General features: G+C 49.3%; 1 protein-coding gene across 4 annotated transcripts in view; it reads right to left on the bottom strand.

Moving 5' to 3' along the window:
- LOC125950176 (AP-1 complex subunit gamma-1-like) overlaps nt 1-26,775 on the bottom strand; it is a 30,219-nt gene extending 3,444 nt beyond the window's left edge. The window contains exons 1-4 of one of the 4 annotated variants that reach the window (XM_049677891.1): nt 26,688-26,775; nt 23,729-24,038; nt 619-686; nt 217-547 (exon numbers count right to left, since the gene is read on the bottom strand). In XM_049677891.1, coding sequence (XP_049533848.1) covers nt 217-547; nt 619-686; nt 23,729-23,784 — 455 coding nt within the window. In that variant the 5' untranslated portion in view covers nt 23,785-24,038; nt 26,688-26,775. Of the gene's footprint in view, nt 1-216; nt 548-618; nt 687-23,728; nt 24,039-26,230; nt 26,386-26,687 lie in introns of those variants that run through there. The other 3 variants (XM_049677889.1, XM_049677890.1, XM_049677892.1) reach the window with 3 other exon arrangements.
- Between the last annotated feature and the right edge of the window lie 554 nt (nt 26,776-27,329).

Consider the following 27,329-nt stretch of genomic DNA (forward strand, 5'->3'; position numbering starts at 1 on the left):
AACGACCGCGGCTCCGGGCGGTGGTGGTGGTGGTGGTAGGAAGGAATAATTAAATTTTAATTATTCGCCCTCTTGCGATAGCCCAAGGCGTCGGGAGGCGGGTTGGAAGTTAATCAAACTTGTGCGAACCTTTTGTCCCGGGTTCAGATAAAGTTCCATTTTGTAGAAACGGATTTGTCGCCCCGTCGGTCGCTCCTTCCCACATTTTCTACTTACTTCTTAAGGCAATTGGTGAGTAGCACGTGCACGTCGGCCCGTTCGTCGAGCAGGAGCATCGCACCGAGGTAACCGATCCGTTTATCGGTGTACTTGGCGCTGGCCGCCAGCTTGAGACACTCGACCTGCCCGAAGTGTGCCGGATAGCCGAGCATGTGGATGTACAGCAGCTTGGCCATGTTCCGGCACTTCCAGATGCAGTCCGTCTCGCGGAAGGTGCTCCGGATGTAGGCACACTCGGTGTTGACGACGGCACGCTCCTCGGCCGCCGTCCGGCATTGCCGTATCTGGCGTATCAGCTCCCGGAGCCGAGTCGGGGCTGGTTTTCGGACTGCAAGAGTTCGACACATTTGAAGCTGTTAGTAGGTCTCGTTTATCGCAAAGCATTCGCTCGATACTCACGGATGTTGGTTTCGATGGTTTCATTGATCACCTGCTTGATGTTGTTGATCGTCAGTCCTGGGCTGTACCTGGTGTTTGTGTGTGCGTGTGTTGGGGAAAGCAAATGAGCACAAAAAAACGAACATTAACCATTACGTAATCACTAATGAGCGTGGTGGTTTTCGATTAAAATTAAACACAAAAAGAGGCCCCCGGTGGCCAGAATGGATTAGTGGCCTTTGACCATCAGCTCCTCGTGGACCACGTGGCGATCATTACGAAGGGTCCAAGCCAAGGTAATCCAACGGGCGGCTAGGTGGTGGCGTTGGTATCCCCACCAGGGTTGGTTATTCGGTCGGACGGCGCTACTGCAGAGCTGCGCATTAGCCGAAAAAAGGTCGAGTTTAATCAACTGTATCCGGCCGGAGGCTCTCCGTCCGATTAATGTGCAGATTATTCGGGACCATGTTTTACAATCGCCCTTGCCCCCGTTTGATGGACACAGACAGGTGAAGGCTATTTAAAAAGGGGGGTGATTTGTATGGTTGAACCATTTTTCACTTTATTTCGGGTAAGGCATTTCCGGTTACTGACGTTTAACACCCGGGGCTGGCTGCGGTTCAGTTGGAATCAATTAACCATTTTGTGTGGATAGTTGAGTTCGATGGAAAATTTTGTGTGGATAGTTGAGTTCGATGGAAAAGCGAATTTGTAGATAGTTGCGTATTTGAGAGAAATTAACAAATTTGTCTTTCATTTTAATGCACTTTCATTTTAAGACTTTTCGATTATGCAATTTGTTAGTTTTGTTGATGAATTTGTCATTTTCGTTTCATAAACGTAAACCATCTAAGTAGGCCCCATGCACACTGTAATCGGTGACAGCTGATTCGAAAAAGGTTGACAAGCAAAGTAGGCTGCGATTTCATCAAAAAATCTCCATACAAATGATTTTTTTTCATAAAAAAGCATATTTTTTGCATCAAAATGTATAAAACAATAAAGTCTACCAGAAGTCAGCTTAACTTCCACAGTCCTTATATTGCTAAGTACACATAAAACACTCTGAATCCACTAGTCGTATTATACAAAAAACAAGGATTCCCGCTTCCTGATTCGGCCACACACACACAACCACACACTGGTGCGATGCTAATCCCCCCCGGAAGCCACAGTCGTAAAAGTGGCTCCGAAAATTACACAGGGCACAGGTCATGTGCTCAGTTCATGCTGTGCTATGCCACAACTTGTAATCAGTTTATGATGGGGGTGAAGGTGCGGAAATTGAAGAAAAAACAAAAAATGTAAAATAAAAAAATAAAACATCACCGAGATCGCGGATAGACCGGGCCCTGGTCCTGGCCCCTGACTCCGACGCCGGCGAAGCAAACAAATCCCGAAAGCCATAATTTTGTGTAAACCACCTCCTCCTTCCCTCTTTCTTTTCCACCTTCTTCACTTTGTCCGCGAGCGAATTGTGGTGCTCCTCTGGTCTGGCGCCAATGCTAGGCATTAAAGGTCGTAAAAAAAAGTTTATACCAGCCCGGGTTGATCCCAGGCACCTAGGCACCGGGATCGGACCGGATCGGATCGGAACGGATCGGGTCGAGGCAAACAGCAACTAACAACATTACGCACGTAGGCACAACATGAACCCGTGGGACATTAGCGTGCGGTTTGCGGCTCAATGGCTATTAAAAGTTTATTGAATTCCTTCGCATCTGCTGATGGCCGGGTGGATCTGACGCTGAAAAGGCTGAAGGAAGCGCTGCTTCACGCGAGTGAGCAGATGGTTTTGCACCTTCGAAAAGACGCAGAGGAAGAGAGCGAAAGAAAGAGAGAGAGAGAGAGAGAGAGAGAGAGAGAGAGAGAGAGAGAGAGAGAGAGAGAGAATAATGCGATGCTGGCCCGAATTGAATTCATACATTTTATATGTCTGATGAAACCAGCTGGTCAGTGACATCGTAGGAGAAGGAGAGGTTGAAGCGAGGAGAAAGGGAACTTACTGGCATTCGAGTAATTCCATTAATCTTCTCCCAAAATGGTGAATAGTTAAATCGAAAATGGGCGCCACCGTGGACGGCCAGGCGCCTCCATCGCCGTGGTCATAACATTCCCAAATATTCACTTTCTTTTCTCCCCACCCTAAGTGTACCGAGCGCTTTCGACTACATTAAACATGATGGACGAATAGGGCTCCAGCTCGTGCTGGTGGTAAAGAGCGTAGACCGAACAACAAATTTAATAACTGTCAATAGTGACAAAGTATCAATTTTCCGCGCCGATTGAGGGTAAATCGTCGTCGTCGTCGTCGTTGTTGTCGTCGTGTTGGGTCGATACCACTGGATACCGCTCACTCTGGGAGTTTTGACGAGCGCCAGGCTTAAGTTCATCCGCCAGCGAGCTTGATGGACTGCCACATTGCGGCACCACCACTACGAGAGTGATCCCCGCGGATCGATCGATGCTTCTCGCTCGACGCTGGTTTGATTGATGGCCATCAACCATTGCCGAGCGAACATGAACTCCATGTCCGTGTGATAAGAAGATAGGTTTCAAATGGAGGAAGGAAAGGAAGAAGAATAAGATGAAAATGGAGAAAAGGAAGAATATATCAACATGAAAGCATGTACGTGAGCGAGGTTATGCGGTTGCCGGTTGGGCCTTTTGGAAAGACCAAAATACACGGAAAAAGGAAAGGCCACAACACCACACACACACACACACACACACACCCGGCATAACCACGGAGCGGTTGTTTGATGTACTGCGTTGGACCTCAAACCCCAAAGACCCCGAAGACAGATGGAACGAAAGTGAGTAAAAATGTCATGCCATTCCGGAGTGTATTCTCATCCGGCAGTGGCCACCGTGGTCCGGGACCACTTGTTACTCCCACCAGCCGACTCTTTTGGCTCACTCGGCTCAGCACACACACACACGAACGACGAATGGTGTCGCTACATTCGGTGCAGATGGCCTTGGGATGTTGTCGCAGTGATGGAGTTTCCATATTTGCATCGCACCGCCGACGATAGCACCGAGTGGAAATGGGGTTGGTCGGGCCCTTTTCTGTGACGCCAAGTCCTTTGATATTCACAAGTTATTCAAAAATAGACCCCACAACTCCCGTCACCCCTTCCTAGTGTCGCATAGCAGGGGGAGCGTGGTAGTGCAAGATGCGAGGAAAAACAGGGGAAAATGAATGGCATACGGTGGAAATGTTATGCTACGCTCTCTGCACCACGGATTGCGCGTTATCATTCTTTCGCGGTGTCAAATGGATTTAGTACCGTTTTTTTTTAGTACAATCTAGTAAGCGAACCGGATTGCCACCTCGATCTAGCAACCTCGTTGTAACCTCGGTTTTAATCCGGGCATGTAAAACCCTGGGCCCCATTGTGTGCTACAGAAAGAGAGAGAGAGAGAGAGAGAGAGAGAGAGAGAGAGAGAGAGAGAGAGAGAGAGAGAGAGAGAGTGCGAAAAAATAGGAAAAATCCCGATTTACCAAAATAACATTTTCAGGAAGCATTCGTTCCATCGGCTATCGGCTGGAATGCAGGATTCCGAGAAGCAGCTTCCATTGCATAGTATTTGCTTTAAGAGAAAGCAAACGCGCTCGTCCGCCCCAACGAATCTCCTGCCAGCTGTTGTAACCTACGCAGTGGCGACCTCATGTTCGCCCTCCGATGACCGCGCACCGTTCGTGGAAAGCCGTGGTAGAAGGACGGCGAAGTTGGCTGCTTGGCCAATCATTCGTTCGGAGGGAAATATTCGTGAAATATTCATACACTAGCGCGCGTGTGTGTGTTTGTGTGCTCGTGTACGCCGTTTCTTATTTGGCGGGCAATGGGGTGCACTTCTAATTCCAACCGTTGTACCATGCTCCATAAAATTTGGATTCACCAACGGTCCGAACACTCCGGACCTTTCGTTCCGGGTGGTTTCCATCTGTCGATAGTGAGTTTGGTGGAGAGATGATACCCCCTGGTACACCACCACCCTGGTCACCAGCTGTTTCGTTTTCTCTTCTCCTCGTTTGGCCTTGCACTAGTCAATGGGGTGAATGGTCCGCGAGACGGGATGGGGAGAGGGCACCGAATGAAGCGTAAGCGGAATAATCGTCCTCCCTTCTTCCTTGATCGTCATTTGGCCATCAGGCGTGTGGCTCTCGTGGTTCGTCTAGCGGTGGCTCGCTATTGCACTGACAACCCAAGCGACAGAGAGAGAGAGAGAAAGAGGGGTGAAGAGACAGTCCAAGCGTTAGCTGCCAGCTGGCGTGCTGGCGTAATTCGTCCTGATGGCCTATTTCGTGTAGAACCGTCGTGGAGTGCGGGTGGCTGAAGGGTGGGTCTTAGATTGATGACGGTACGCTGTGGTGAGTGCCGCTGCCGATGCAACGAATGGTGAAAGCTTATTTCTGACATAAATCATTCGCAAGACATACGTGCATAGCACACGCGCAGCTCGGCCCCCAAAATGAAGGCTGTCGGCACTTGGGTACAGGGCAGAGGCTGGTGGAACTGTAATCGGACAGACGGACGGACGGACGGACGAGATAGAGCCGGATGCAAATGGAAGATGTAATGCATTTCCGGTTTTTTTGGCACCAGCGAGCAATATGATACACAACAGAAGTAGACCCTACTAGTGCGTCATTCATACTTTCTCAGCACCCGAGATCCGAGAATTATGTTAGTTTTCGGCTTACGTTGAGTCTTACGCAGGCGTGCAGCATCCATCTGGACTCATTATGCGGATCCGGAGTGGCCGAAGTGGCGCACTTGAAGGAAACTTGTTGTCTTCTATCTGCCTGCCAGTAACGGTAAGACTAACACTTTTGAGTTGAGGAACTGAAGCGTTTTGCTGAAGGCACAGAATGGAAGGGGCGCGTCTATCCGTGCACTTCTTCCTGGTGTAGTAAGAGTGTGTGTGTGTGTGCGTTGGTAATGGTATATCGGTAGTACCGGTAATCGGATTCGGAGAACGCTACGAGCGCCGTACATTAGCCGTAAGCGTTCTTCTGCAAACCCTTCTAAGAAACCATTCCACTTCGATGCCACAACCAACCAGCCAGCCAGCCCGTCAGTCAGTCAGATGCAACTTCATTACGCTCTTCAAAACTTGGCCAAAGTACAATTAAAGGTTAGTGATAGTACCGACGTACCGACCGGCTCGCCGACGATCGACGCCGACGAAGAGGTTGCTCAAAGTTTTGGGGCTTTTCACCTTGTTGAATAACGGGGAAAGTTGTGTTTGGCTGCGAGGTTGCGAAAAGTTAAAACAACTCCGCAAGAATGCACTAACGATGGTCGCAGCAAAATGGAAGAAAGTTTTGACGAAACAGAATACACACCGTGAATTGAGCTGTGCCATAATCAAAATGGCTACAGCGGGAGCAGATCAAGCGAATTGTCACAGAAGTTGAGCAAGCACGGGAAGGGGTCGAGAAGCTCTAACTATTATCAATTAGAAACTTTATCCTAAATTGCATTTCACGGCACAGCGACGACCATCACGGTCAAGTATTGGATACCGGCGCTGAATGGGAACGTTGAAATGTTCGTTCAAACTGCGCTGCGCGACAGTTTCGTTGGTTCATTATCATTATTATTGTTATTATCATTATTGTTATTACCAGCGCCACCAGCTCACTCAAATTATTCTCTTCCCTCACTTTTGGGAATCGAATTGCGACGCACACCCTAATGTTCATTATTTTTTATCACGTTTCACCCCCCGAGCCCCCTTCGTGGTATTGTCCGGAACGTACATTCGTGTCGTGGAAAATCGATGACAATTTTCCGTGTCCTACGCCAGCTACGGCTAGCTAGCTAATGTAATGCACCCTCATATCCGCTCCAGCTCACAATACAGCCCGTAACGAGCTGTCTTACGTGTCGCGTTGGTCGGTATTCAGGAGCCGGGGTGCACTGTAACTTATTAACTCGATACAAAACCCCGGGTATCCTGTTACTGGCCACTGCGAACTGCGGCGAACGGCCCAACAAACGTGGTTGGAAATCGCCGGACAAACAGCAAGCACGATTGGAAACAGCGGTTTGGTGGAAATTGGTGACATCGTATCGATCTCCGGGTCAGGTTAGGTTACATTGCGAGCTTACACTCCGATTGTCCCGAGCCACGCTCAATATTATCGATCTATATCGTAGTAGACCGGTGGCTTGGCAGGTGAAGGTGACATACACGTTGATTGCGCGAGTCAGTCAGTCCGTCAGTCCGTCAGTCTGTTAGTCAGTGGCTACGATTACCAGTTGTCGGTGGCTATTATGGTGTTCATGGGCTTTGATCCATTCGGCCGCTACATCGCTCCATCCTGGATGATAAACCGGACCGGGGCATGGCATGGCATGGCACGGCCACAAAGCAACGGTTCGGTTGCTGGTCTATTCACCGAGGTGCTGTTGCTCCGGTGACGACGACGACGATGACGACGACGACGATGACGACGACGACGATGACGACGACGACGACGACACTGCCAATCCAGGCAGGCTATTTGTTATATTTGTTTGTGGTTCCAGATTCTCCATGCTTCCTTCGATGTTTGAAGGAGTCTACTGGTTGGCTGGGTGGGATGAAGGGGCAAAGGGGATCGTTCAGGTTCAGGTCGGGGCCAGGAACATACACCAAGGGAGTACGTGTATGGGTGGGGGTGTTCTGTGCATATACCGAGAAAGCACACCGGTGTAGCGATGAAAAATGGCCGTATTTGTGCGAAGGTAACCATTTTGAAATGTATTTTCTCGGTCACATGTTTATGATGTTCCCGCCCCTCTGCTGTCTGTCCGTCTTGTTTCGCTTTTTGTGAGAACATTTCGTTCAACCGACCGTTCAGCAAGTGGCATTTGCTTAGTCCCCCACCTCCCTGCACCTCCTTGGTTCACCCATTTCCACATCTCAGGTCTCGGATGTGTATTCGCCCGAGGGTGAGGTGTTGGAGCATGAAATTCAGACTTCTGCTTCGATCGCTGGGCCGGTACGAGTTGGTCGATGGGATGCTTTATTTGCTGTCGTAGGTGGACTCCGAAAACCAAAAAAAGGAATATACAAAAACCAACGAAGAAGATAAAGTCCCTTCGTTTGAATACCGTTTTGACCCTGTGTGTGTGTGTGATGAGGGAATGTGGGTGCATGTGGGAATGTGCCGTATCCTCGCAAGGTGCCATACCGATGCTTAGCCGAAGGGGGAAACCTTTTTCTGCCCCTTTTTGATGGATCTGTCACTGGAACTCTACCCCCTCCCTTCCCCGTGTACAGTCGCGTTTTGTTCAATGGGAAAAAGGGAACCCCGTTCCACTTTGACCACTGTCCACTCGGTCGAGTATCCTGGTGAGTTTCATTCCGAGAGATCTTTCTGCAACGTAGCCCACCGTTCAGGCTGCCAGTGTTTACACTTCTCAGGTCGTTTGAGGTGGAGGGGTCGTGTGTGATGTAGCATCGGTATGTTATTTCCCTTCCGGATATGTTTTCGTATGGATGGAACATGATGAAAAACGTTAGCAAAAAGACCTAATTTAGGGGGTGGGGTGACTCTGGAAACCGTTACTGGCTGACAGTGACAAGGGTGCCGGAGGCGACCACAGACTCGCAACAACAGATCATTCTCTGCACAGATTTATGCTTTAACAGTAGCAGTAGCTTAAACGATCTGTTCGCTAAACGTCGTGAAAGCAATCGAAGAAGATATTTACACTTTAAACACAATGCTATGATGCTTTCAGATAACAATTTAGCTTGGATCTCATTAGTTAACGAAGCACACAACGACGAGTCGCAACGGCAGTCTAAGGATAGTCGTTCCAAGAGAAACGACAAAAAGAAATCCCAATGTAATTGGAGAACGGCATTCCACCGAGACGTGGAGACAAAACCTCGGTAACGTCGTCGTCGTCACCGTCGAACGGTCGGCTCCATTTACCACGCAGCAAACGCCACCAAGAGGTCCGAGGTCTAGGAACTGTTACACCACCACCAACCACCGTCACGCAGCATTTCGCATTTCCTACTGTCCTTGCATCGGGACAACAGTCTGGTCAAGTATGGTGGCCGCACGAGGACCGGCATGAAAGCAAACACCAACGAGCAACGGTCGCTGAGAGTCTTGAGAGCGTTTGCGTTTGGGTTTGGTTTCGTTTTAAATCGTGAGAATCTAATTTGCAACAGATTTCAGCCTCAGTCTCCGTCGTCACGGTCGCTTGCCCGGTCAGCCAGCCAGTGGTTGGTTCGTCGGTCTTATGAGCGGCCCCGAGCGAACCAGAAAACTAACTTCCAACTCGAATCAAGAGCACTGATGTTCTCGGTCGGTGGATTCCAGCTTCCAGGCACGGGGGAAAGGGGAAAACTTTCCACAAACACTGTTTGTGGTTTGCTCGGAACAACTTATTCACACTCCTTGCCACACTCCACCACACGCTCTACGTTCCTTTGCTGTCGTGTCGTGCAGCAGCGAAACAATGGCCGTTTACTTCGGGACGTTGTTTTCGGAGGGAAATTTCTTGGAAAACAATTAAACGATTCGCTTGCCTGTGAGGACACTGTACTCCAACAACTCTTGAACAACCGTCGTGGACGGAATGCCTTTGGTTCCTCGCTCGCTCTGATGAACCTCCCTCCCGGGGACCAGTATAAATATGTTAAACTGAATTAACAATGCAAACAATGCAGCCGGCTGCCAGCCGGAGCCTTCCTCAATTTCCCTTTCTAGTGTCGATGCGAAAGGGACGATTAAGCCACAAAGCGCGTCGCTCTTGTTGGCGTTGATAATAGGTTGTTCAAAGAACTTCGGTTCGATTGGCGAACGGGCCAGCAAAGGCCCCTTTTCACCGTTCGGGGTCTCTTATGATTCGGTTTTTCGAAGAGAAGGTGATAAACGGTTTTTCGTTCACCCTCCTAAACATCCTCCTTAACCACCTACCTATTGTGCCTGTTTCTTGTCGCTGGATCTGTTCGTCCCTCCAAGAGTCGCATTTACGGTCATCACCGACGGTTGGTGAGGCATCGGATCGGAAGCAAACATTCACTTGTTTACGGTCACTCGATAAGCATCTTAAGTGGTTTTGATGAGATTTCCTTAAGTAGTCTCGTCGGCTCGTTGGCGCGGAGTGGTTTTTGATCAAAGATTTAACCAAACGGACGGACGATCAGACAGATTGGACCTTCCTCCACCCAGGGCCGTGGTTGGAAAAAGGTACCGGTGTCCAGTGCCGGGCTTCGGTCAAACTTTGGGCTGCGCGAAAAGTGGATTATGAAAAAGTAAGCGATTTGCGCGACTGGTGACTGGCCAACTGGAATGTGGGTCCCCGGGATCGAAGGGACGGATAGAAGCAGTTTTATCTGATGTGGTAAGGTGAATAAAATTTCCTTTCAAAAAAGGAAACAAAAACCACAAAAGAAGAAGATCCCAAGCCAGCCATGGTCCCTGGTCTCCGGTCCTGTTCGGTTCCCGTCGATTTATCTTCACCTTTCCCGGCTACCTGCCCTATCCGTTTCAAGTGGACATTTTCCCGTTAGCCGGCCCGTCGGTGCTATTAATTTTAATTATTTTCCATCAGCACCTTCCCGGTGGAGCTGATGGTTAGCAGCAGCAGCAGCAGCTCGCCTGTGATTGGAGCGATTCCCGGTGCCTGTGGTGAGGATGTCAGTTCCCGGAACGGAAAAACGGTTCCCCGGACTCCATTTGACTGGCTTTCGGGGCGGGGGGATGGAGCAGGGACCAAAAGTTGTATCATTGTAACGTTTGATCGGTCGATCGGAACAGCTTCCAGGAACTATTGCGTTGCTTTGACGCTTGACCACAGACTACCCTCGGGAGGGGGATCGACTACCAAAAACGAGAACCAAACAACCATTATTTGAAAAGTTTTCATCATCCTGGCCGCTCCCCAGGGGACGCGCTCCGGAGGGTAAATGCCGGGTAACCAAATGCTGTGGTGTTCATTGCACCAAGTGTCACACAAAAGGTGGTTGAAATTGATTTCTATTAATGAAGTTTCCCCGTGAAACACATTGCGCACCACGTTGCACCGTTGTTGGGTTTGGGTTTGGGTCGAACCGCACTTCACAAAATGGAAAGTAAACTCAATTACTTACTCCACAAATGGTGAACGACGCGAACGATGTGATCGAGCGATTGATATTGTATTTTGAAAATGTTCCGCGAAAGCGGCGCCATGCTCATCGATGGAAACCTTTCCCCGTGAATTGAGAGAAAAAAAAACGAGTCAAAAAGCTGTGCTGCTTTGCATATCTATAATGTTGCTCGCGAACAGAGGAAAAACTGAACGTAGAAAGAGAAAGAGAGAGAGAGTATACCGAGCAGCGGTATGTGCTCTGATCAGATTTACAATGTTTGCACAATATGTTGTTTGTCGGCACATCAGCAAATTGGTATGGGAGGAATTTTTCGTTTGTTTGTTGCGGGACGGATTCTCCGAACGTTCACCACAATCGGTTATTACCGATGAGATGAGGTAGGACGAGAAGCATAATCATGCAATGTTTTGTACATGGCATGCACACAACTCGTCCCACGTACCATATTCCTGGGTTGCTGCGTGCTCGTGTTCGAGTAAAAGAGTTCATTTTAACATCGAATTATGTAAATTTTTATGGAAATTGGTAGCTTTGGAAGACAGCATTAAGGTTTTGACAAAAAAGTCACGCTTCCAGTTAACTCGTTAACTAGTCTACTAGATACTCTCTCTCTCTGTCATACTTCGTTGTGGTAGTGTTGCCAAACTGCTTGTACTAATCCGCATTTGACAGCTGCTTTGGGTCACCATTTTCAGTGATTGCTTTGATTATCCTTTGAAAGTCGTGTTGCTGCTGGTAAACTACTACCAAACGACTGAACGAAGCAAATCTAAATTGCGTTCTCACCGACATCATCGTCGTTTGGCAAAATTTGCTTCACCAACACGCCAAACTGAGGTGAAACTCCTTCGAAGGAGAAAGAAAAAAAACCGAACCTCGAAGCAGATAATTTTATCAAACCTTTCCTCCGCCGTCCTCCCTCTCTCCGCTCGCCGGTGTTAGTGTGCTTGTTCCGGGCGGGTTGTTGGCACGCTCGTGCCGCGGTGTTGGTGCGGAAATCATTTCGCTTGACGCCACACTCTCCACCACCTCTAGGCGGCGTTCGGCGGAGCCGAAATGGGAATTGAAATTTCCATTTCGTGATTATCGAGGTACAGCATTTTACAACGTACCCCCCGTACTTCCCCCGTGGATCCGAGGATTTCTCACACCTTTAGCTCTCCTCCTTTCGTCGGTTCGTCAGGTGGGATTTGCTATCGGCTTCGGAGCCCACCCCGGATAGCACCGCGGTAAACCTTGAGAAAAGGTGTTCAATGAGAATTTGGGGGGTTTGGGTTGGATAAGCAGAAAACGCCCGCCCGTTGCTTGTTTATGAAGGGCAAACAAACAGCGAAATGAGGAAAGGAATTAGTGGGAAACGTTGGCCCACACACATACACACGCACGGATACACACAAGCGCTCCAGGCTGTCTCGAAGGCTAAAGTGAAATGTTTGGAATCGTTTGGAAACATTTCACGGAGTGGCGCGCATCACGGTACAGGCGATGCAGTTTTTGGGGTGGTGGATCCGTTTGATCCAGGTCGGTGTGGTGTCCCCCCCTCCCAACATGTTGCACAAACACCGACATCAACGCTTTTCGGTCGCGAAGGTGAGTGACAAGATAAGGAAATGGAATGAGGTTAAGATATCGACGGCGGCAGCGACGACGACATGTGCAGCTCGTTCCATTCGTTGCTTCTTTGGCTTCTGCTGCTGCTGCTGCTGCTGACACGGTCGTTCGTTCTACCGTTTGCAAAGTCGCTGCTTGAGAGCTGTCTTAGTCTTATCAGCAGATAAGAAGCAGAAGAGCTGTATGTGTGCGCCGCCGTGCGGTTCAACATTGCAACATCACAGGGTGGTTATTAGCCCGGGAGGAGGAGGAGGTGCGTCGTTCGTTTCGGAAAGCGGAAAGACACTCTTACGAAATGAGAGAGAGAGAGAGAGAGAGAAGTCGTTCCAGAGGTGCTAACCTGCGGTGTAAAGGCGTACCAGGTTTCATCTCGAAGGATCATCTTCACACTGTTTGCTGTCACGTACCGGGTACAGCGTACTTTGCTCCCTTTTTGCTGACTACCACCCCTAGTGTCATCGTCCATCGACGCTGACCAGCATCGCTGAATCGTAGGCAAAGCACGAAGCACAAATAAAGCACCCGGAATTCAGAGGACCCCGGGCGCTTCGGGGCTCAAGTGGCACCGGCTCTGGAACCGCAAGCCGCAGTGGGTTGGGATCATTACTTCTCATTTCGGCACCGAGAGCCCAGACCGAGTGGTTGCCGGGCGCACTTTAAGTAAGATTCATTCCCGGACGCGCTCACAGCTCAAGACGATGCGTTCCCAAGACGACGAACCAGAGCCATTGTCGGGGTCGAGCCGCGCCCGCTGGTTGCAATGACGTTGCTGCAATGGCACTGCTTTGTGTGTGGTGCGAGTTACCATAATGCCAGGAAAAACGCGCATGGCGGCGGCACGACAGGAAAAACACTCCCATTATTATTTGTCGCTTGTTTGATGCTTGTACCAAGTTGCAACGGGAGCAGGGGGAGGGGATGAAGGGAACTGCTGCTGCTGCTGCTGCTGCTGCTGCTGTTTGCTACTTAAAATTACATTCCACAACTTAATCCCGGGTGGGATGTTTTTGAGAACGAAACTTCCACGAGGGGCATGCCGGATCGCTGGGTAAAGTTTTCCTGGGAAAAACGGAGGCAAAAGATCCACCACATGTTTCATGTATATATTGTTCCAGCCCTTACACCAACACACACACACACACATTTCATGTGGATGGTTTCAACTTCTGGAGTGCATAATGTTTGATAGGAAAAATAATTTTCATTTCATCCCAACGCTGCTTTTGAAGGAAAGCTGCATACGAAAGGTACCGAAAGGGCGCGGAGTGGTAGAGGGGTAGAGCTCTCATCTCATCAGCAGCAGTGTTGGTGGGAAAATGCAAACGAGGCAACCTGTGAGTGGAAGTTTTCATTACCAAGTTGTGGCTGGGAAAAGTAGGCCGATCGGATCGTTACCATGCCGGCTGTGTTGTGTTGTTGGGAAAGGTCGTGTTCGGGTTGCATAACTACCACTAACCGGCTCCCAATTCCCAACACCAAACCCTAACGGTCAAACACATTTGTCAGCATCTTTGTGTGGACCCTCCTCTCGGTTGGAACTGGAAGGATTGAAATGACAACAATTTGATTTACAGCAAACGAGATTCCGGTCCACCCACGGGGGGATGGGTGGGAATGCTAATCCGTTGTGACTCTCTGGTCGCTCTCTCTCTCTTGCTCCGCATTGCATTCGTTGTTCGTGTGATCCAAAGCGAATGCAGAACGATTTGTTGTCGTTGTTGTTGTCCGGGATCCTTGATCCTGGCTTGGTGCACGCGTTGCACGCTGGAACCACAGCAGTGTAATGGTGTGGAAGATGTGCATCAGCACCGGCACCAGTACCATGCTGGTGGAAAAGTGGGAAAAATCCATTTGACAAATCATCATTCCCTCCAGACGTCCGGGGCCTGGAGAGAAAATGTCGCGGATGATTTCCATCATTCATCAGCACGCTCTGGTGGGGCGTCGGTCCTCCGGTCCCCCAACACAGAGCATAAAGGAGAAGTGTTAATGTTGGCATAAACATAAAGAACGGACCATTTGCCGGAACGGACCGCTAGCCGGCCAGCGGGAAGAGAAATGACCGTCTACGACCGGCCGACCGGCCCCGGTCTCTTTCTCTCTCTCCGTGATGGCTAATAGTAACGTTCCGGTTCGTTTGCCGTTTGGTACTTCCCGGTCTCTCTCTCTCTCATTCGACATGGAAATGGGAAGGAAAACCCATCGCTTACCCTTACCGTCGGGCCATCGAAGAAATCGAGGTCCTAGACATTTATCACCAAATCCGGTTGCCACGAAGAAGCGAAACACATTTCTCTTTTCCGGCGGTGCGCTATCCGGGGTCCTCCGGGCACGGGTCCGGGGTTTTATGCCGTTGTTTTTTTTCTTCTCTTCCTCTGGGCGTCCCCAAACCGTTGAAAGGGCACTTTCCACAGGTTGGTTCGGTTCGGTTGTGTTTGAATCGTAATTTGTTCCGGCTTTCAGTGGAACACAGAGAGGCAGGCAGCGAGAGAAAAAAAAGGTCGAACGGGTGGCCCCCTGCTGCATAAATCAGGGGGTCAATCAACATCTTCTCCGTGTCGTAAAGTCATAATACGACGTTTCCGGTGTTCCGCTGATGATGATGGTGCTGCGCCGTGATGGTGAATCGCATTTGAGAAGATCCGAAACCTAATGGTCCCTCCGATCAGTGGCAGGCAGTAAATATGTTACAAAATCCATCCGACAGAGAGAGAGAGAGAGAGAGAGAGAGAGAGTCTGGGAGAAAGATGCCCCCTTGAATTTCGAAGTCGAAATAGAAGCATCAGCGCCACAATAACAGTTACAGCTGGTTACGGAGCCGATTCCGATGAAGATATCCTTTTCCGAACCGATTCGAACACAGCCGTGAGTCGTCCTTCTGCCTCGTGGGAACTCAATCACGTGGAGCGGCGCCGTTGAAGCCTTTAGCCGAAATTCCCAGCCCGTCTCCCGCGTGTGTGTGTGCGTGTGTGTCCCCTCGAAGTGTCCCGAAGGGTGGTTTTAGTGTTTTCTTCACTTCCTTCCGTACCTTCAGCAGCGCGCATTAAAGCGGACGTTCGAGGAAATGAGTTTTAGGGTGGGAGAGGCAGGGGTAATTCTAAAACCTAAGGGATGGTCGGCCTTTTCATGAGGGTTTCGTCGGCGCAATGGAACCGGCTGGCCGCTAAGGGGGGGATTAAGCACCAAGCTGACCAATTCCGGTGTCGGATTTAACGTTGTTTCTGTGTGGGCTTTTGCTTCTGCTTTCATCGTAGTGAGGGTACGTACCGGGAGGTACAACTTTAGGGAGCAGCATTCCCAAGCCGTGTATAACCGGGCGGCCAGATGCTGTGAATGATCGTGGTTAAGTTTTGGGTCCGGGTCTGAAGTTTAATGAAGAGTGTATGAAAGGAGGCTTGATAGTAAAAGTGCTTGCTAGCGTGAGTGGCTCATCACACGACTTAAAATGATTTTCCTAATTAAATAAGATGAATACCGTGTACGTGCCGTGACGAAGCACCGTTACGCCGGAGTGCTTAAAGTAGCTTCTCGCCATCTTGGTCTCGTCGTTGCTATGGATACTCGAAACTTTAATTCAACTAGATCTTTCCCTCTGAAAGGTCCTTGTTAGGAGGGTGTAATCGAGGGCTCGAACACCCGTTCACCACCTGTGCCGAGGGTGTTAATGATGTCAACCAGGTTTTTGGGATGTGAACATCATTGTTGACGCTGTCTGTTGGTGTGTGGGTGTGGGCACCGCTACCGGCATTCTTGTGGTTCTCCCATTAGTCGTGATCAGAACCATCCGAACCGTTCGGTGGTAGACATTAGCAGGTATTGTGAGGACAGAGAGCAGAAGAAGAAGAACGTTGGGAACGAAATAAGCGTGAACGTTGTCTCTACGAACCCCTCAGAGCTTCCTTTCACAAAAAACCGCATCAAACAACACTTTTCACGCTAGTGGTTGGTGTTGGTGGAGAGGATTGCTATTCCCAGAGACACTGGGAACGCTAATTAAGAAATTCGAGAACCGGAGTAGCAGAGGCTTTCGATCCCAGGACAGTAACCGGGGGTCAGGTTGTTGCAAAAGTAGCGCCCAGAATCACGATGCGATGTATTTCTTGAAAAAGGATTTTATACGGAAAGTAGAGAGTGTGTCTGACGTAAAGTATCAAAGTGTTAAGAAATAGAGTTTACTCGGAAATGTTGGCCCCGAAATCAGTTCATCTCTTCTAGGAACTTATCGGTTCACCCGGGGGCCAGGGAGCGTCCGCCCCAGAATACCACTCGCTGGCTCTGACACGGATAGTTAAACGTCGCACGCCATCGTACCATACATGCCATCATACCGTTAGCCCCCCTTTCCCTTCCCAAATCAGCATTTTGTTCATTTCCTGAGAAAGAGTTGCTCTTCCAACGCTCCTTGCGATGTCCCTTCTTCACACACACACACACATCCGGGCCCAATGTTGATACTCGCGTTTGATCATTAACCAGACGGCGGCGAAACACGTATTCGTCCCTTGTGCGTGTGCGCTACATTCTCACCACCCTTGGCAAAGGCAATAGACAGCTCCGAAAGGACCGGGGAAGGGACCACTGAAAGGGCACAATCAACCAGTGTCAGAATCCCTAATGGGCTTAACGCCATCCTTGCGGTGGTGCGGCGCCGAGTTTCCTTGCGAGGGAATGGCGGATAGGTTTCTGGTTAATATTTCATGCCAGACACCGCGACCACTTCCGGCCTTAAGTCCGGCCCGTGGGAAGGATCCCAAATTCCCGGCGACTAGCCGGCTAGTGCCGTCTTGCACTTGAGTAATGAAATAACATCCTGGTTTTCCTGGGCCGTGGCCTCTAACAGGGCCACGTCACGCCATGCGAGAAAAAGGCGAAATCTCCCTTAAACTGAATTAGTTTTCCGAGTTCCGGGGCTCGTGAGACACGAACTGACACAAGGACCGTCCCGTCACACACAAAATGGACGTGTGAGTGTGTGTATCCCGGGGTTTCATACATGTGTTCGGGGTCTGCGGTCCGTGGTCGCCTGCTAACCACTGACGGGGAGGGGAGGACGGTTCCGGATTGCTAAAACAAACGATTAATTATGTGACGCGAGGAGCCTAGCGCCCTTCGCTAGGATTTGGTTTCCATCATTTTTCCAGCTCCAGCTTAAGTGGCTTAACGTCGAACCGAATGGTGAACCGGCAGCAATTCCTCGTCCATCGCCAGCAGCAGTACACTTTTGCCGTCGCCGGTGACGGATTTGGTTGGCAAACTTTTTGGGTTGCTTAGACCGGCCCCGGAAAATTGCAGAGCAAAATCCATCCGTAATTTCGAAGGCAAACAGTTGAGCGGGTCGTGTTCCATCCGTTTCAACCCGAAAAAGACCAACGCGTCGATCGTTCGGTGTCTGCGTGGGTCCAGAATCAGTGCCACGTAATGTAGGCGGATGGACGGACGGATTTGGTCGTGTCAATATTGAGTGTCCGCTGGCGCCACTATTTGCCGAACGAAATGGTCGCTAGTTCGGATCGGGTCAAAGGGGGGTCTCCGCGTGTCTCCGTGTCGTGTCTGATCTTTGCCAGACCGACTGCCTGGAATGGGTTTATCCTTTCCGGCGGAGGGCTGGAAGGTCATCGGGCATCGGATATTGTCTTACTCCTCCTCCGCCTCCTACGACGGCACGAATCGCGCGGTCCAGTTTGTCAACCTTTTGGCAGCTCGTGATGGTTCGATATAATTAATCGGTCGGAGAGGAGGGCGTGGGATTTGATCGGGGTCAATCAGTGTTTTTTTATGCGGGGCGTAGGATAGTAGTGGGATACGATGGGTTGGTGTCGACCGCCGTCGTGATTGCTGGGGAGGTGGATATTTTGCCAGCTGTAGGATTGGAGATTGCCGCTCCAAACGCTCGGCTCGATTGTGATTGCCATGCGTGTCAAGCGTATTGGGGATTCAGGCTTTGCGTCATCGGTATGTGAGATTTGCTGTTAAAGCCATATTTGGTGACATTGCGACAAGGAGTGCTGATTCATTCCTTTTTGGTATGTTATTTGAACATTATGGAATGTATTGAACGAGCGGAAAGAATATGTTACTTCATGCTATCGTCTTTAACTAAAGAAACAGATAATGTCTTAAAATCTGTTGGTATTGGTGTAAAACATAAAAAGTGATGAGCAAACTCATGCCAATAATATTAAGGACTTGTTCAAAGTTGGTGTACATCGTTGGATAACAAATACTGGACCGACCGGTAAAATACGTTCTTTTCTTTAAAGAAAAATCATAAATTCCATTACTTTTCTAAACTGCAAAGTCCTTCTAAAAATTAAACAATTGAAAATTTAATTGATACTCGACGGGATTAGCTGCCCAACATTATCTATACAACCAAGAGTTTCGATTAGTATATGCGATTAGCATAGACAATTCAGCACAATGCTACGATGGACATCTGCAAAAATACCTTTTTTCACACACACACACAGAAGACGCGCTTCTGTGAGCCATTTCATATTTTTCGTATTTACAAAATATCCTCAAATCTACCAGGTCCAAATTTTCCGAATAGGCGCGATTTATGGGCCAGAACTTTACACATTATTTAAAAAAAATATTTAGTCACCATAATTTTTGTATTTCATGATAATTTTAGAGTAAGTTGTTTTATATATTTCTTTTGCAGATAAATACGATTCCCAAAGCTTCATGTACCTATTAAACAGTTTGAGTTTCGTAAGTCAGCGTGATAGATGTGGAATCATTAAACCAAACAAGGCTTGCCAGTTCAAGCGCAACAGAACTCTGATAGAGCACAATTCACCAAATGATTAATGGGACGAGGATTAGAGAGTTTTCTCTGGCGCTCAACGGTCCGCTCAAGAACCGAAACGAACCGATAAGAAACACAAACAAACACGAAGCGCGAAGTTTGTAATTATTCGTTTGTTTCCGCTCGATCGCTGAAGCCCGGCCCCGAGAAGGGCTGCAGCTCCATATGAAGTGCCGAGACTCTCTCCACAAACCCCACGGTAGGCCTGGGTTGATTTATGCATCGTCTACTTTGTTTCCGTTTGTGACATGACAGCTTGGTTTCGCTTGCTTGGAGCCGTTCTTTCGCAGCATTTTAAATTGCGAGCACCGCGCTTCGTCCAGAACGTCCACGAGATCGAGAGTGTATCACAGAACGAATATGTACTTGTGAGGGAACGAGAGCTCCATGTAACACTTCATCTACACGGGCGCGAGAAAGCTGAAAATGAGATGAGAATGAAAAAGTTGAGAATGTCAAATCCCATACAAATGGAAATGTAAAGATACAAGTAGGCTGTCACAAATGTATGGGATTTGACATTCTCGCCTTTTTCATTCTCATCTCATTTTCAGCTTTCTCGCGCCCGTGTAGAGAGTCGGTAAATGATGTCCTGAAAGCTGCCATTCCGCTGACGAAGCCGGTGACAAGCTCTGCAGCACTCGAGATTCTAAACCACTCGTTCGCTAGTGGATGGTGTACATTACACACACACACACACACGCACACACCGTATCCTCCAAAGGTTCGAGTGCCGTTCGATGGCACACTTGACGCGTGAGGGAATTCCGTCTCCGGAGGCTTGGCCCGTTTTCCCGGCGACGTGTTCCGGCGGTTCCGGGATCGATGATCGAAGCACACACCTAACGCCGTGCAGTGAAGGAATTTTATTTAAAATTTCATTTCTGGCCTCACGGCACGGGTGTGCCGTGATTGAATTTCAAGTATCGCGCCTCGACGATCGATTCGCATCCCGATCCAGCCAATCCATCTACTACCGGATGGATTCGTTCTCGCGCCCTTTCCGTCCCACCGTTCGATGACGTCGAAAAACGGAGGCCACTTTTCACCCGGAATTCTCTCACGGGCCCCCTTGATCGGAAACGGAAATGGAAAATTTTTGTTCGTTCATCAGGTGGGACACAAAGACAAAAGGCCGCCAACAGCGGCGGGCGGGAACTGGGCGATGAATGTTCCGGTGGAAAAAAAAAACGCGAACGACGAGAACATCGCCATTTAATGTTATTGAAGTGTAGTTTCCCAGGTCTTTAAATGTTTGAGCAACGGTGAAGCGGAAAAGCGAAAGAATGGAGCTTTTTTTTCTGTTCCGCCAACCAGCATAGTCATATCGCCGACACAATGACACAACTGAATGGCAATAATTAGCAACAGGGTCTCGCCACGGGCTCGACGGTTTCCATTCCTTTCCGCCACTTACATCCTAGTTGGATGCTGCTGCAGCACAATGGTGCGCACCTTCGAGAGATGCTCGCTTCTAACGGAACTTACGGAGCCTTTCGCCTCTACTTTGGGGCCCGAGGGCATTCCGTGGCTACATGGGTAGCACTTTCGTAACTAAAACGCGCAGCAGGCTCCTACGGCGGTCGGCAGTTCTCGAAATTGATTCAAATTGGATTTAATAATTCAGCGCCGTTAGCGTTTTTGGCGAAAAGTTCTTGGCTCGGGAACGTCGTCTTCGGGAGAGATATGCTGGAGTAGCAGGATAACCGGTTATCGCACGCAGTATGGAACATCGCCTTAAATACGATCGCGCACTGATTGATGCTACGAACCAGCAGCGCTTATAAGGAGAGAGAGAGCAAATCGAAGAAGTTCTATACCAAAAAAAACACCATACAAACGGTGAACGGTGGTTTTCCGGATGAATCGTCGCCGCACCAATTCCACACAAGTAGGAGGTGAGCTCCATTAACATACCTGGCAGGTACACCGACGGGCGAAACGCTCATGAATACTCAAACCTTACGTCGAACGTTATCCTATCGAACGAGAACGGCAGCTTAGCACCACTTGAACGGGAAATCAATAAAACGAAGGAGAAGGAACTCGTCGAACATGGAATACCTTGTCCCCGGCTTGCGTCCTTCGCGTCCTCCATGGTTTCGTGTTTTTATTAATAATTCTAGCATTCCGCCACGTGGTACGAGGGAGAAGGACCTACTTGCAGGCCGCTTAGTAGCCAAATTCCGTGGCAGCTGATGAAACGATCCGATGGAAATGAAATGGAACCTGGCAAATGGCTCGACTAGCAAAGTTTGCGTCAGCACCAGCTCCTCAGACCACCACCACCACCATCATCATCGAGCAAAGAGGACACCGGAAAGTGGCTATCGGTGCGACCGGAAGCGGGGACATAGAGCCACTGACAGACAGAGAGAGAGAGAAAGACTGAGAGAGCAAAAGCGAGAAGGAGCGAAAACAATTTCTTACGATATTTGTCCCCACATCAAGAGTGGCCTGTTTGTTGATGACGACACCGAGGGACACCCCGTGAAGGAGGGGAGGCCACACGCCAGGAATGGACGGTATGAGCTATATTATTTCATAAGAAAGTTATTGAGCTAACGAAGCTGGCCCCATCCAGAGAGGTATTACAGAGGTACCGATGGCCTTACGCAGCCCAGCCACCACCCATCAAACCACATCGGTAAGTGTAACTTCTCAGTATCGGCCGACAAAGAGAGCACCACAAAGCGAGAGAGAGAGGGAGCGATAGAAAAAAAAAACCAAGAAGCAAATCTGCGATCCATTCGGTTTTTGGGGCCAACTTTGTGGGCCAACCGGTGTCCTAGGCCGAGAAGAAGGTCAATCAATACGCTTCGATTGATGGATGGACGGAGTTGCGGTAAAGTTAGTTAGTTTTGGTAGCATTTTGTGCGCGTCGCGTTGTGTTTACCGTCGGTGCCGCCAGTTTTGGTTTTCGGCTTTGGCGGTGGCGGTTGAGGTGGCGGTGGATTCCGAATCCACCGGAATTTGGGTCCCCTTCCCTCCGGAGGGGCGAATGTGTTTGCGTTTTCCGAAGCGGATTCCGGAGGGGCAAGTAAAATGAAACCGCGAGTACGAGATAGCACAGAAATGGAAAGTAAAAGTGCCACGTAAGCAGCCGGTATCGAAGTGATGGAAGTAGCGGGCACAGGTTGTACAATTTTAAAGAACTAGAAGATGGTAAGGTTTTGCTGAATTGGTGTTTAAATGGCGTTTCATTTGTAGGTTTACTCATTACTGATGTTTGAACAAAAAGATATTTTAAAAAATTGATTCCTGTTTGGAACTTCTGTTATAGGCGGCTACCGATTGCCAGATTGATGGAGAGGAAATTACATTGGCGCTACACGGTTCATTGCATCAATTGGGATTGCAATTAGGTAATTAATTTTATTTGATTTCAGTTTTCATTTTAAACCATCAAACGTGCAGCCGCTGTGGTCGAACCGGCCACGATGAACCATTTGAATAATCCAAAATCATTGGAATACATTTGCATTAAAATCCTCACCACTACTAATTGCTATACCATTGCACTAACAACGGAAGCCATTTTCCATCATTTGGTGGCCTATTTCGTTGGTCACGTAAACCGGTTTTGAATTAGGCAATGGCATGGAAAGCAATGAATAATAAAAAGCTGCAAAAAAAGGGATTGATTATTGATCATCAATATCAATTTTTAGTGGAGCTAGTCGTTAGTGGTGAGTGTGGGGGGGGGGGGGGGGGGGCACTCGACTGACAGATGAATCGGTCATCCATGGCATACTATTTCTGCTTCAGCTAATGTCAAGGCAAACGTCATCACGGAGTACATCCTGCCAACCTCAACGGTTGCCGAGTATCGGCCGCAGTTCTAGAGCTGTTGCATTTTTCATCAGCATTTCGACCGCGTTCTATGCGTCACTCGTCAGCTGACTCCATCGAAAAGGGACCTCAGCCTAGGACTGCACCATGGACCATGGAGTAGGCCTATCGGAAAAGGTCTTATAAAATATTGAACCACCGTATCCCATGGTCATGTCCCTCCATCGCCAACACCACCACCACCACCACCATCGGTCGGTCGACATCATCGGTTCGATAATGGTTGGTGTAGTCGAGCGTGTAAACACTTTTGTGCTACCGGCACCGGCACAGCTGACCTGCTGCGGCGTTGCGTTGAGGTTGCGGAGAAGTCTGCAGCAGTGGATCACTTTTCACCGGAAGTCGGTAGCCGGAAAAGGGGGAAGGACCCTTCGGAAAAGAATGTATCACACGGCCGGTGGCCGGTCCGGGAACGAGTTGTTGGGCCGGGTTGGTGTGCACCGAGTGCGCAAAGGTCAAGACGTATCTTCGTCATCCGGTTGAGTGGTGGGAAGTGAAGGAACTTTTGTGGCAAAAGGAAGTTACCCGTCCCGGTCGCGTCAGTGACTGCTGAACCATGACGGATGTGGGTTTGCTTGCTTCTTTTTGCAAACCGAGAGATAGAGAGCGAGAGAGAGAGTGCGAGCCGATGGTGACATATGTGCCACTTCCCAGCGTTTCATCATAACCTGGGCCTCTGGACTGCTGGACAGCACAAAGGCGAAACGCTCGCTATGGGGAACTGATAAGATACGTTACCTTCGATTATTCTCCGGCGGTAGGATACTCCAGTCGCTCTCGTAGTACGGGTACATGGTGTTGCCAGTGGATCGGCTTTTCGGTGAATGATTGCGATTTGATTATTTGTCGGTGGAGCAGCTATGCGTCGAAACACCCAAACAGCGCTACTGTTCTACTATGATTTAAAAACAAAACGATTGAAAACAAAATAAAAACTCATACGAAAAAAGTCCTTTACGCATACGCACAACACACAGACACACTCTGGATTCACTTTTGAATGAAACTTTTTCAGCTACTTAATGGCGGATGTCGTTCGTTAGTAACACTAGAGAACCGGGAACGATAAGTACACATGTAATGATTATTAAAACACTGTAACAGCTGGCCATGTTTTGCATTAGTAAGACACACTAGGCCACTTCAACACTGAACAAAATACGCACACCCCCGGAGGGAAGGGACCGTCATTTTCATTTGAATACCATTGCGTCCCATCATTCAGCACTCATTCTAGTACCAGCCTGTACCAGTTGGTGTTGTACCGAGGACCAAGAAGACTCACACAGCAAAAGGGGTGCTGTTTGTGTCTTCTCTTAATTAAATTTTCACCTTTTACACACGCTTCACAGTCACAGGTTCAGTGGCCCTTGTTTTTTTTCTTTCGCACTTTCCGGACCGCTTGTTTCTCTGCTGGATTTGTGGCTTAGCACCACCACCAACCGGCCAGCCAGCCGACTCTGCCAGGTAGCCCACTTGCAGCGATCGTGAGGTTTCGTCGTTTATTTTTTTGTCTTTACTGGAGTTCTACTCTTTCGCGCAAAACCACGACAATGTCAGAGCCAGGAGCAGGCAGTGAAGGAACATAACAGAAATGCTCCGGAGGCACCGGTGCGAATGCACTTTTTCCATGCACATTCCCAGGTTCGTTCATCCTGCCAAGCGGAAAAGGTGGCTTCACTGAACCATATGAGACCATACTGCACACCGCCGTCTACTGTTACAATGTGTTACACCGTCCCTCGGAGAGTGTATGTGTATGTGTCTGTAGGTGACCGTTGTTGACCGACTTCCTATTTTTTTTGTTGTTCTTGTGTGCCGCTTTCTGCCCCAGCTCAGTGGAGTCGCGCGTCGAGGTTTAGTTTTTTTCCACGAGACTGCCACAGTCGGATGGAGGATAATGAATTAGCTGGTAGTACTAGTTATTGCTGCTTCCCCAAGCGTATTAGTGTGTGTGTGTGTGTGTGTGTGTATGTGCCTTTTGTTCCCTAATCAGCTAGTAGGTTTACGGGATGTCCCAGGATACAACACATCTTAACCACCAGACAGCTGCTCCCACGTAGAGCACGCTTGGTTGCGTCAGCCATGGCGTAGGTCCCAAGCAACCGAAAGCAGCACATGGCAACCAAAAAGTGAGGTTAGGTTAATCCATATGCCTCTCGTAGTTACCTTAAAGTCGTGTAGTGCATCGAAGCAAGCCACACACATGTCTCGAAAATGTCATCACCAGGAAAAGTAACTAAACAAACCACTTTCCGACCTTCTTCCCACCCGTCATGCGTCATAGGGGCTTGGAGTAAGGTGAAAAATGGAGGCCTCGACGGGACGGAACAATGCGCGAATGCATAAATAAATTCAAACCAGAATTAATTCCATTCGCCCGGTCCTTTGTTGGGCAAACGCTTCAAGTACAGTACTACGTCCGTCTGACGGCCACAGGAGCCCAAAGAATAGTGGTGCCTTAAGCTACTCCTCAGCCGGTTAGCGAGGCAACACTTGAACCATTTCACCACAAATAAATACTAACAAGACGCGTAGTAACGAAGCACGTTGGTGGTTTCCTTTCTTCGCGCCAAGATCGACAACACACGTGGAAGTGGAACAATCCCTCGGGGGACCCACGGTTCGGTCTGTGCTGCCGTTCCCGTGCCTAAGGCGGTTTCGGCCGGAGAGGACCCAGAGAGTTATCTTGGGTTTGGGACCCTCGATGAGAGTCCATCCGGTGGCGCCTTCAACCTCACGCGCCTTGGCCACAAACTTCTTAAATGGAAATATGAAAATTTTATCACAATCTCCTTCACTTTTCCCTCGCATTTTTTTCCCCTTTGCTCTCTCGACCCCGGCTCCTGGTCCCCTCCAGTGGATGCCACAAAACTGGGAAAACTAATAAAGAGTGTAGATTAGAACTGTCGGGGCGATCCTTTTCGCTACATTTGGAGCTCTCGCACCCGCTGCTCGATTGCACCCAATTGCACTAATGAATTCACGAGGAATTGGTTATCGTAGATGATGATCGGGAACGGGATTGGGGGGGAATTAATTTGTGTTTTGACCCCAAAAACACGTGAGTCCAAGGCGATCCGCGATTTAGCGTTTGTCAAGTGACCACCGAACATAACAACACCTTTCGAGCAGTTGCAACGAAAACACTTAAAGCAGCTTAACTCCGTGGAGTGTCCGACCCCAACTCGAGGGTGGAAATTAAGCATCACAAACACACACACACACACTCGCACGCACCTCCTCCCTGGGAGGCAGATAACAAACACAAGACTACAGACACCGTATTCAGCAGATGACGCGACGATATGGCGCGACCATCACTGCGCGATGGTCGCTCGGTCCAGTGGTACTTGGTGGCAGCTTGGTGGCGTCTACTCCAGACGATGGTTTTCCACGAACTGCCGAGGATAACGAACCACCGGCAGCACGCGAACCCTGAATGAACACACCACACCGGTGCACCGCGTGGTGTATTTGCGAGTTCATTACGGTACGATGTTGATAAGGGCGACCATTCCAACAAGCTGCTCGCCGCCCCTTTACCAACAGAATTCGTTGATAACGTGCTCCTCCACGAGTTTTGACCCCTTCGGGATGAACCGTGGTGAGTATGGGGACCGGATGAACACACATACACACCGTTCGCAGGAGGACAAACCGCCAAACCGAAAGGCACGTAATATCTGTTGCGTACCTTTTTCCGGTAGTAGTACCGGCTCGATTGTAAAGTTACTCACGCACCCGAGAGCCCCCCCTTTTCGTGTGGTTGTTTGTATCAGCCACGACGCACTCGACAAAGCCACCCTCCACACCGCCCGTCCGCACGGGGTCTTACGATAAACGGACTGGCTGGCGGACGGAGCGGAGAAAAGCCAAAGCCAAGGCACATGGACTACTATCAGCTAAACAAACAGGTTCCCCCGTGTGTGTGTGTCGTTTCGGTTTGGGCAACTTTGGCATCCGACAAACGGCCCCGCATTCGGAGCAAACGCAAACAGAACCGTCTTCGTCGTCCCGAAACCGAAAGCGCAATTGCAATTCCTTCAGCGTGTAGCAAGTAAGGCCCCACGTCTGGAAATGAAACAGAGTGAAACGTTGCATTCCTTGCACTCGGCCCCTCGCGATCTGGGCTAGTGAAGGCCCGGCGCCACGATATTGTCAATGCAATGCAATTATTCAGAGTAAATACGTGTAAATTAACGTGTGTGATAACCTGCTCTCATCAGAACGAGTGGCTCTGAGGGGTCGCGGGGGAAGGGGGGTTCTTGGTTTGACGACGTTTGATGTGCTGCTACGTGACTCGGTAAATGGGTTTATTGTTTTACGGGGATCGTAC

The sequence above is a fragment of the Anopheles darlingi genome, chromosome 2, assembly GCF_943734745.1.
Source record: "Anopheles darlingi chromosome 2, idAnoDarlMG_H_01, whole genome shotgun sequence".
Lineage (NCBI taxonomy): Eukaryota > Metazoa > Arthropoda > Insecta > Diptera > Culicidae > Anopheles > Anopheles darlingi.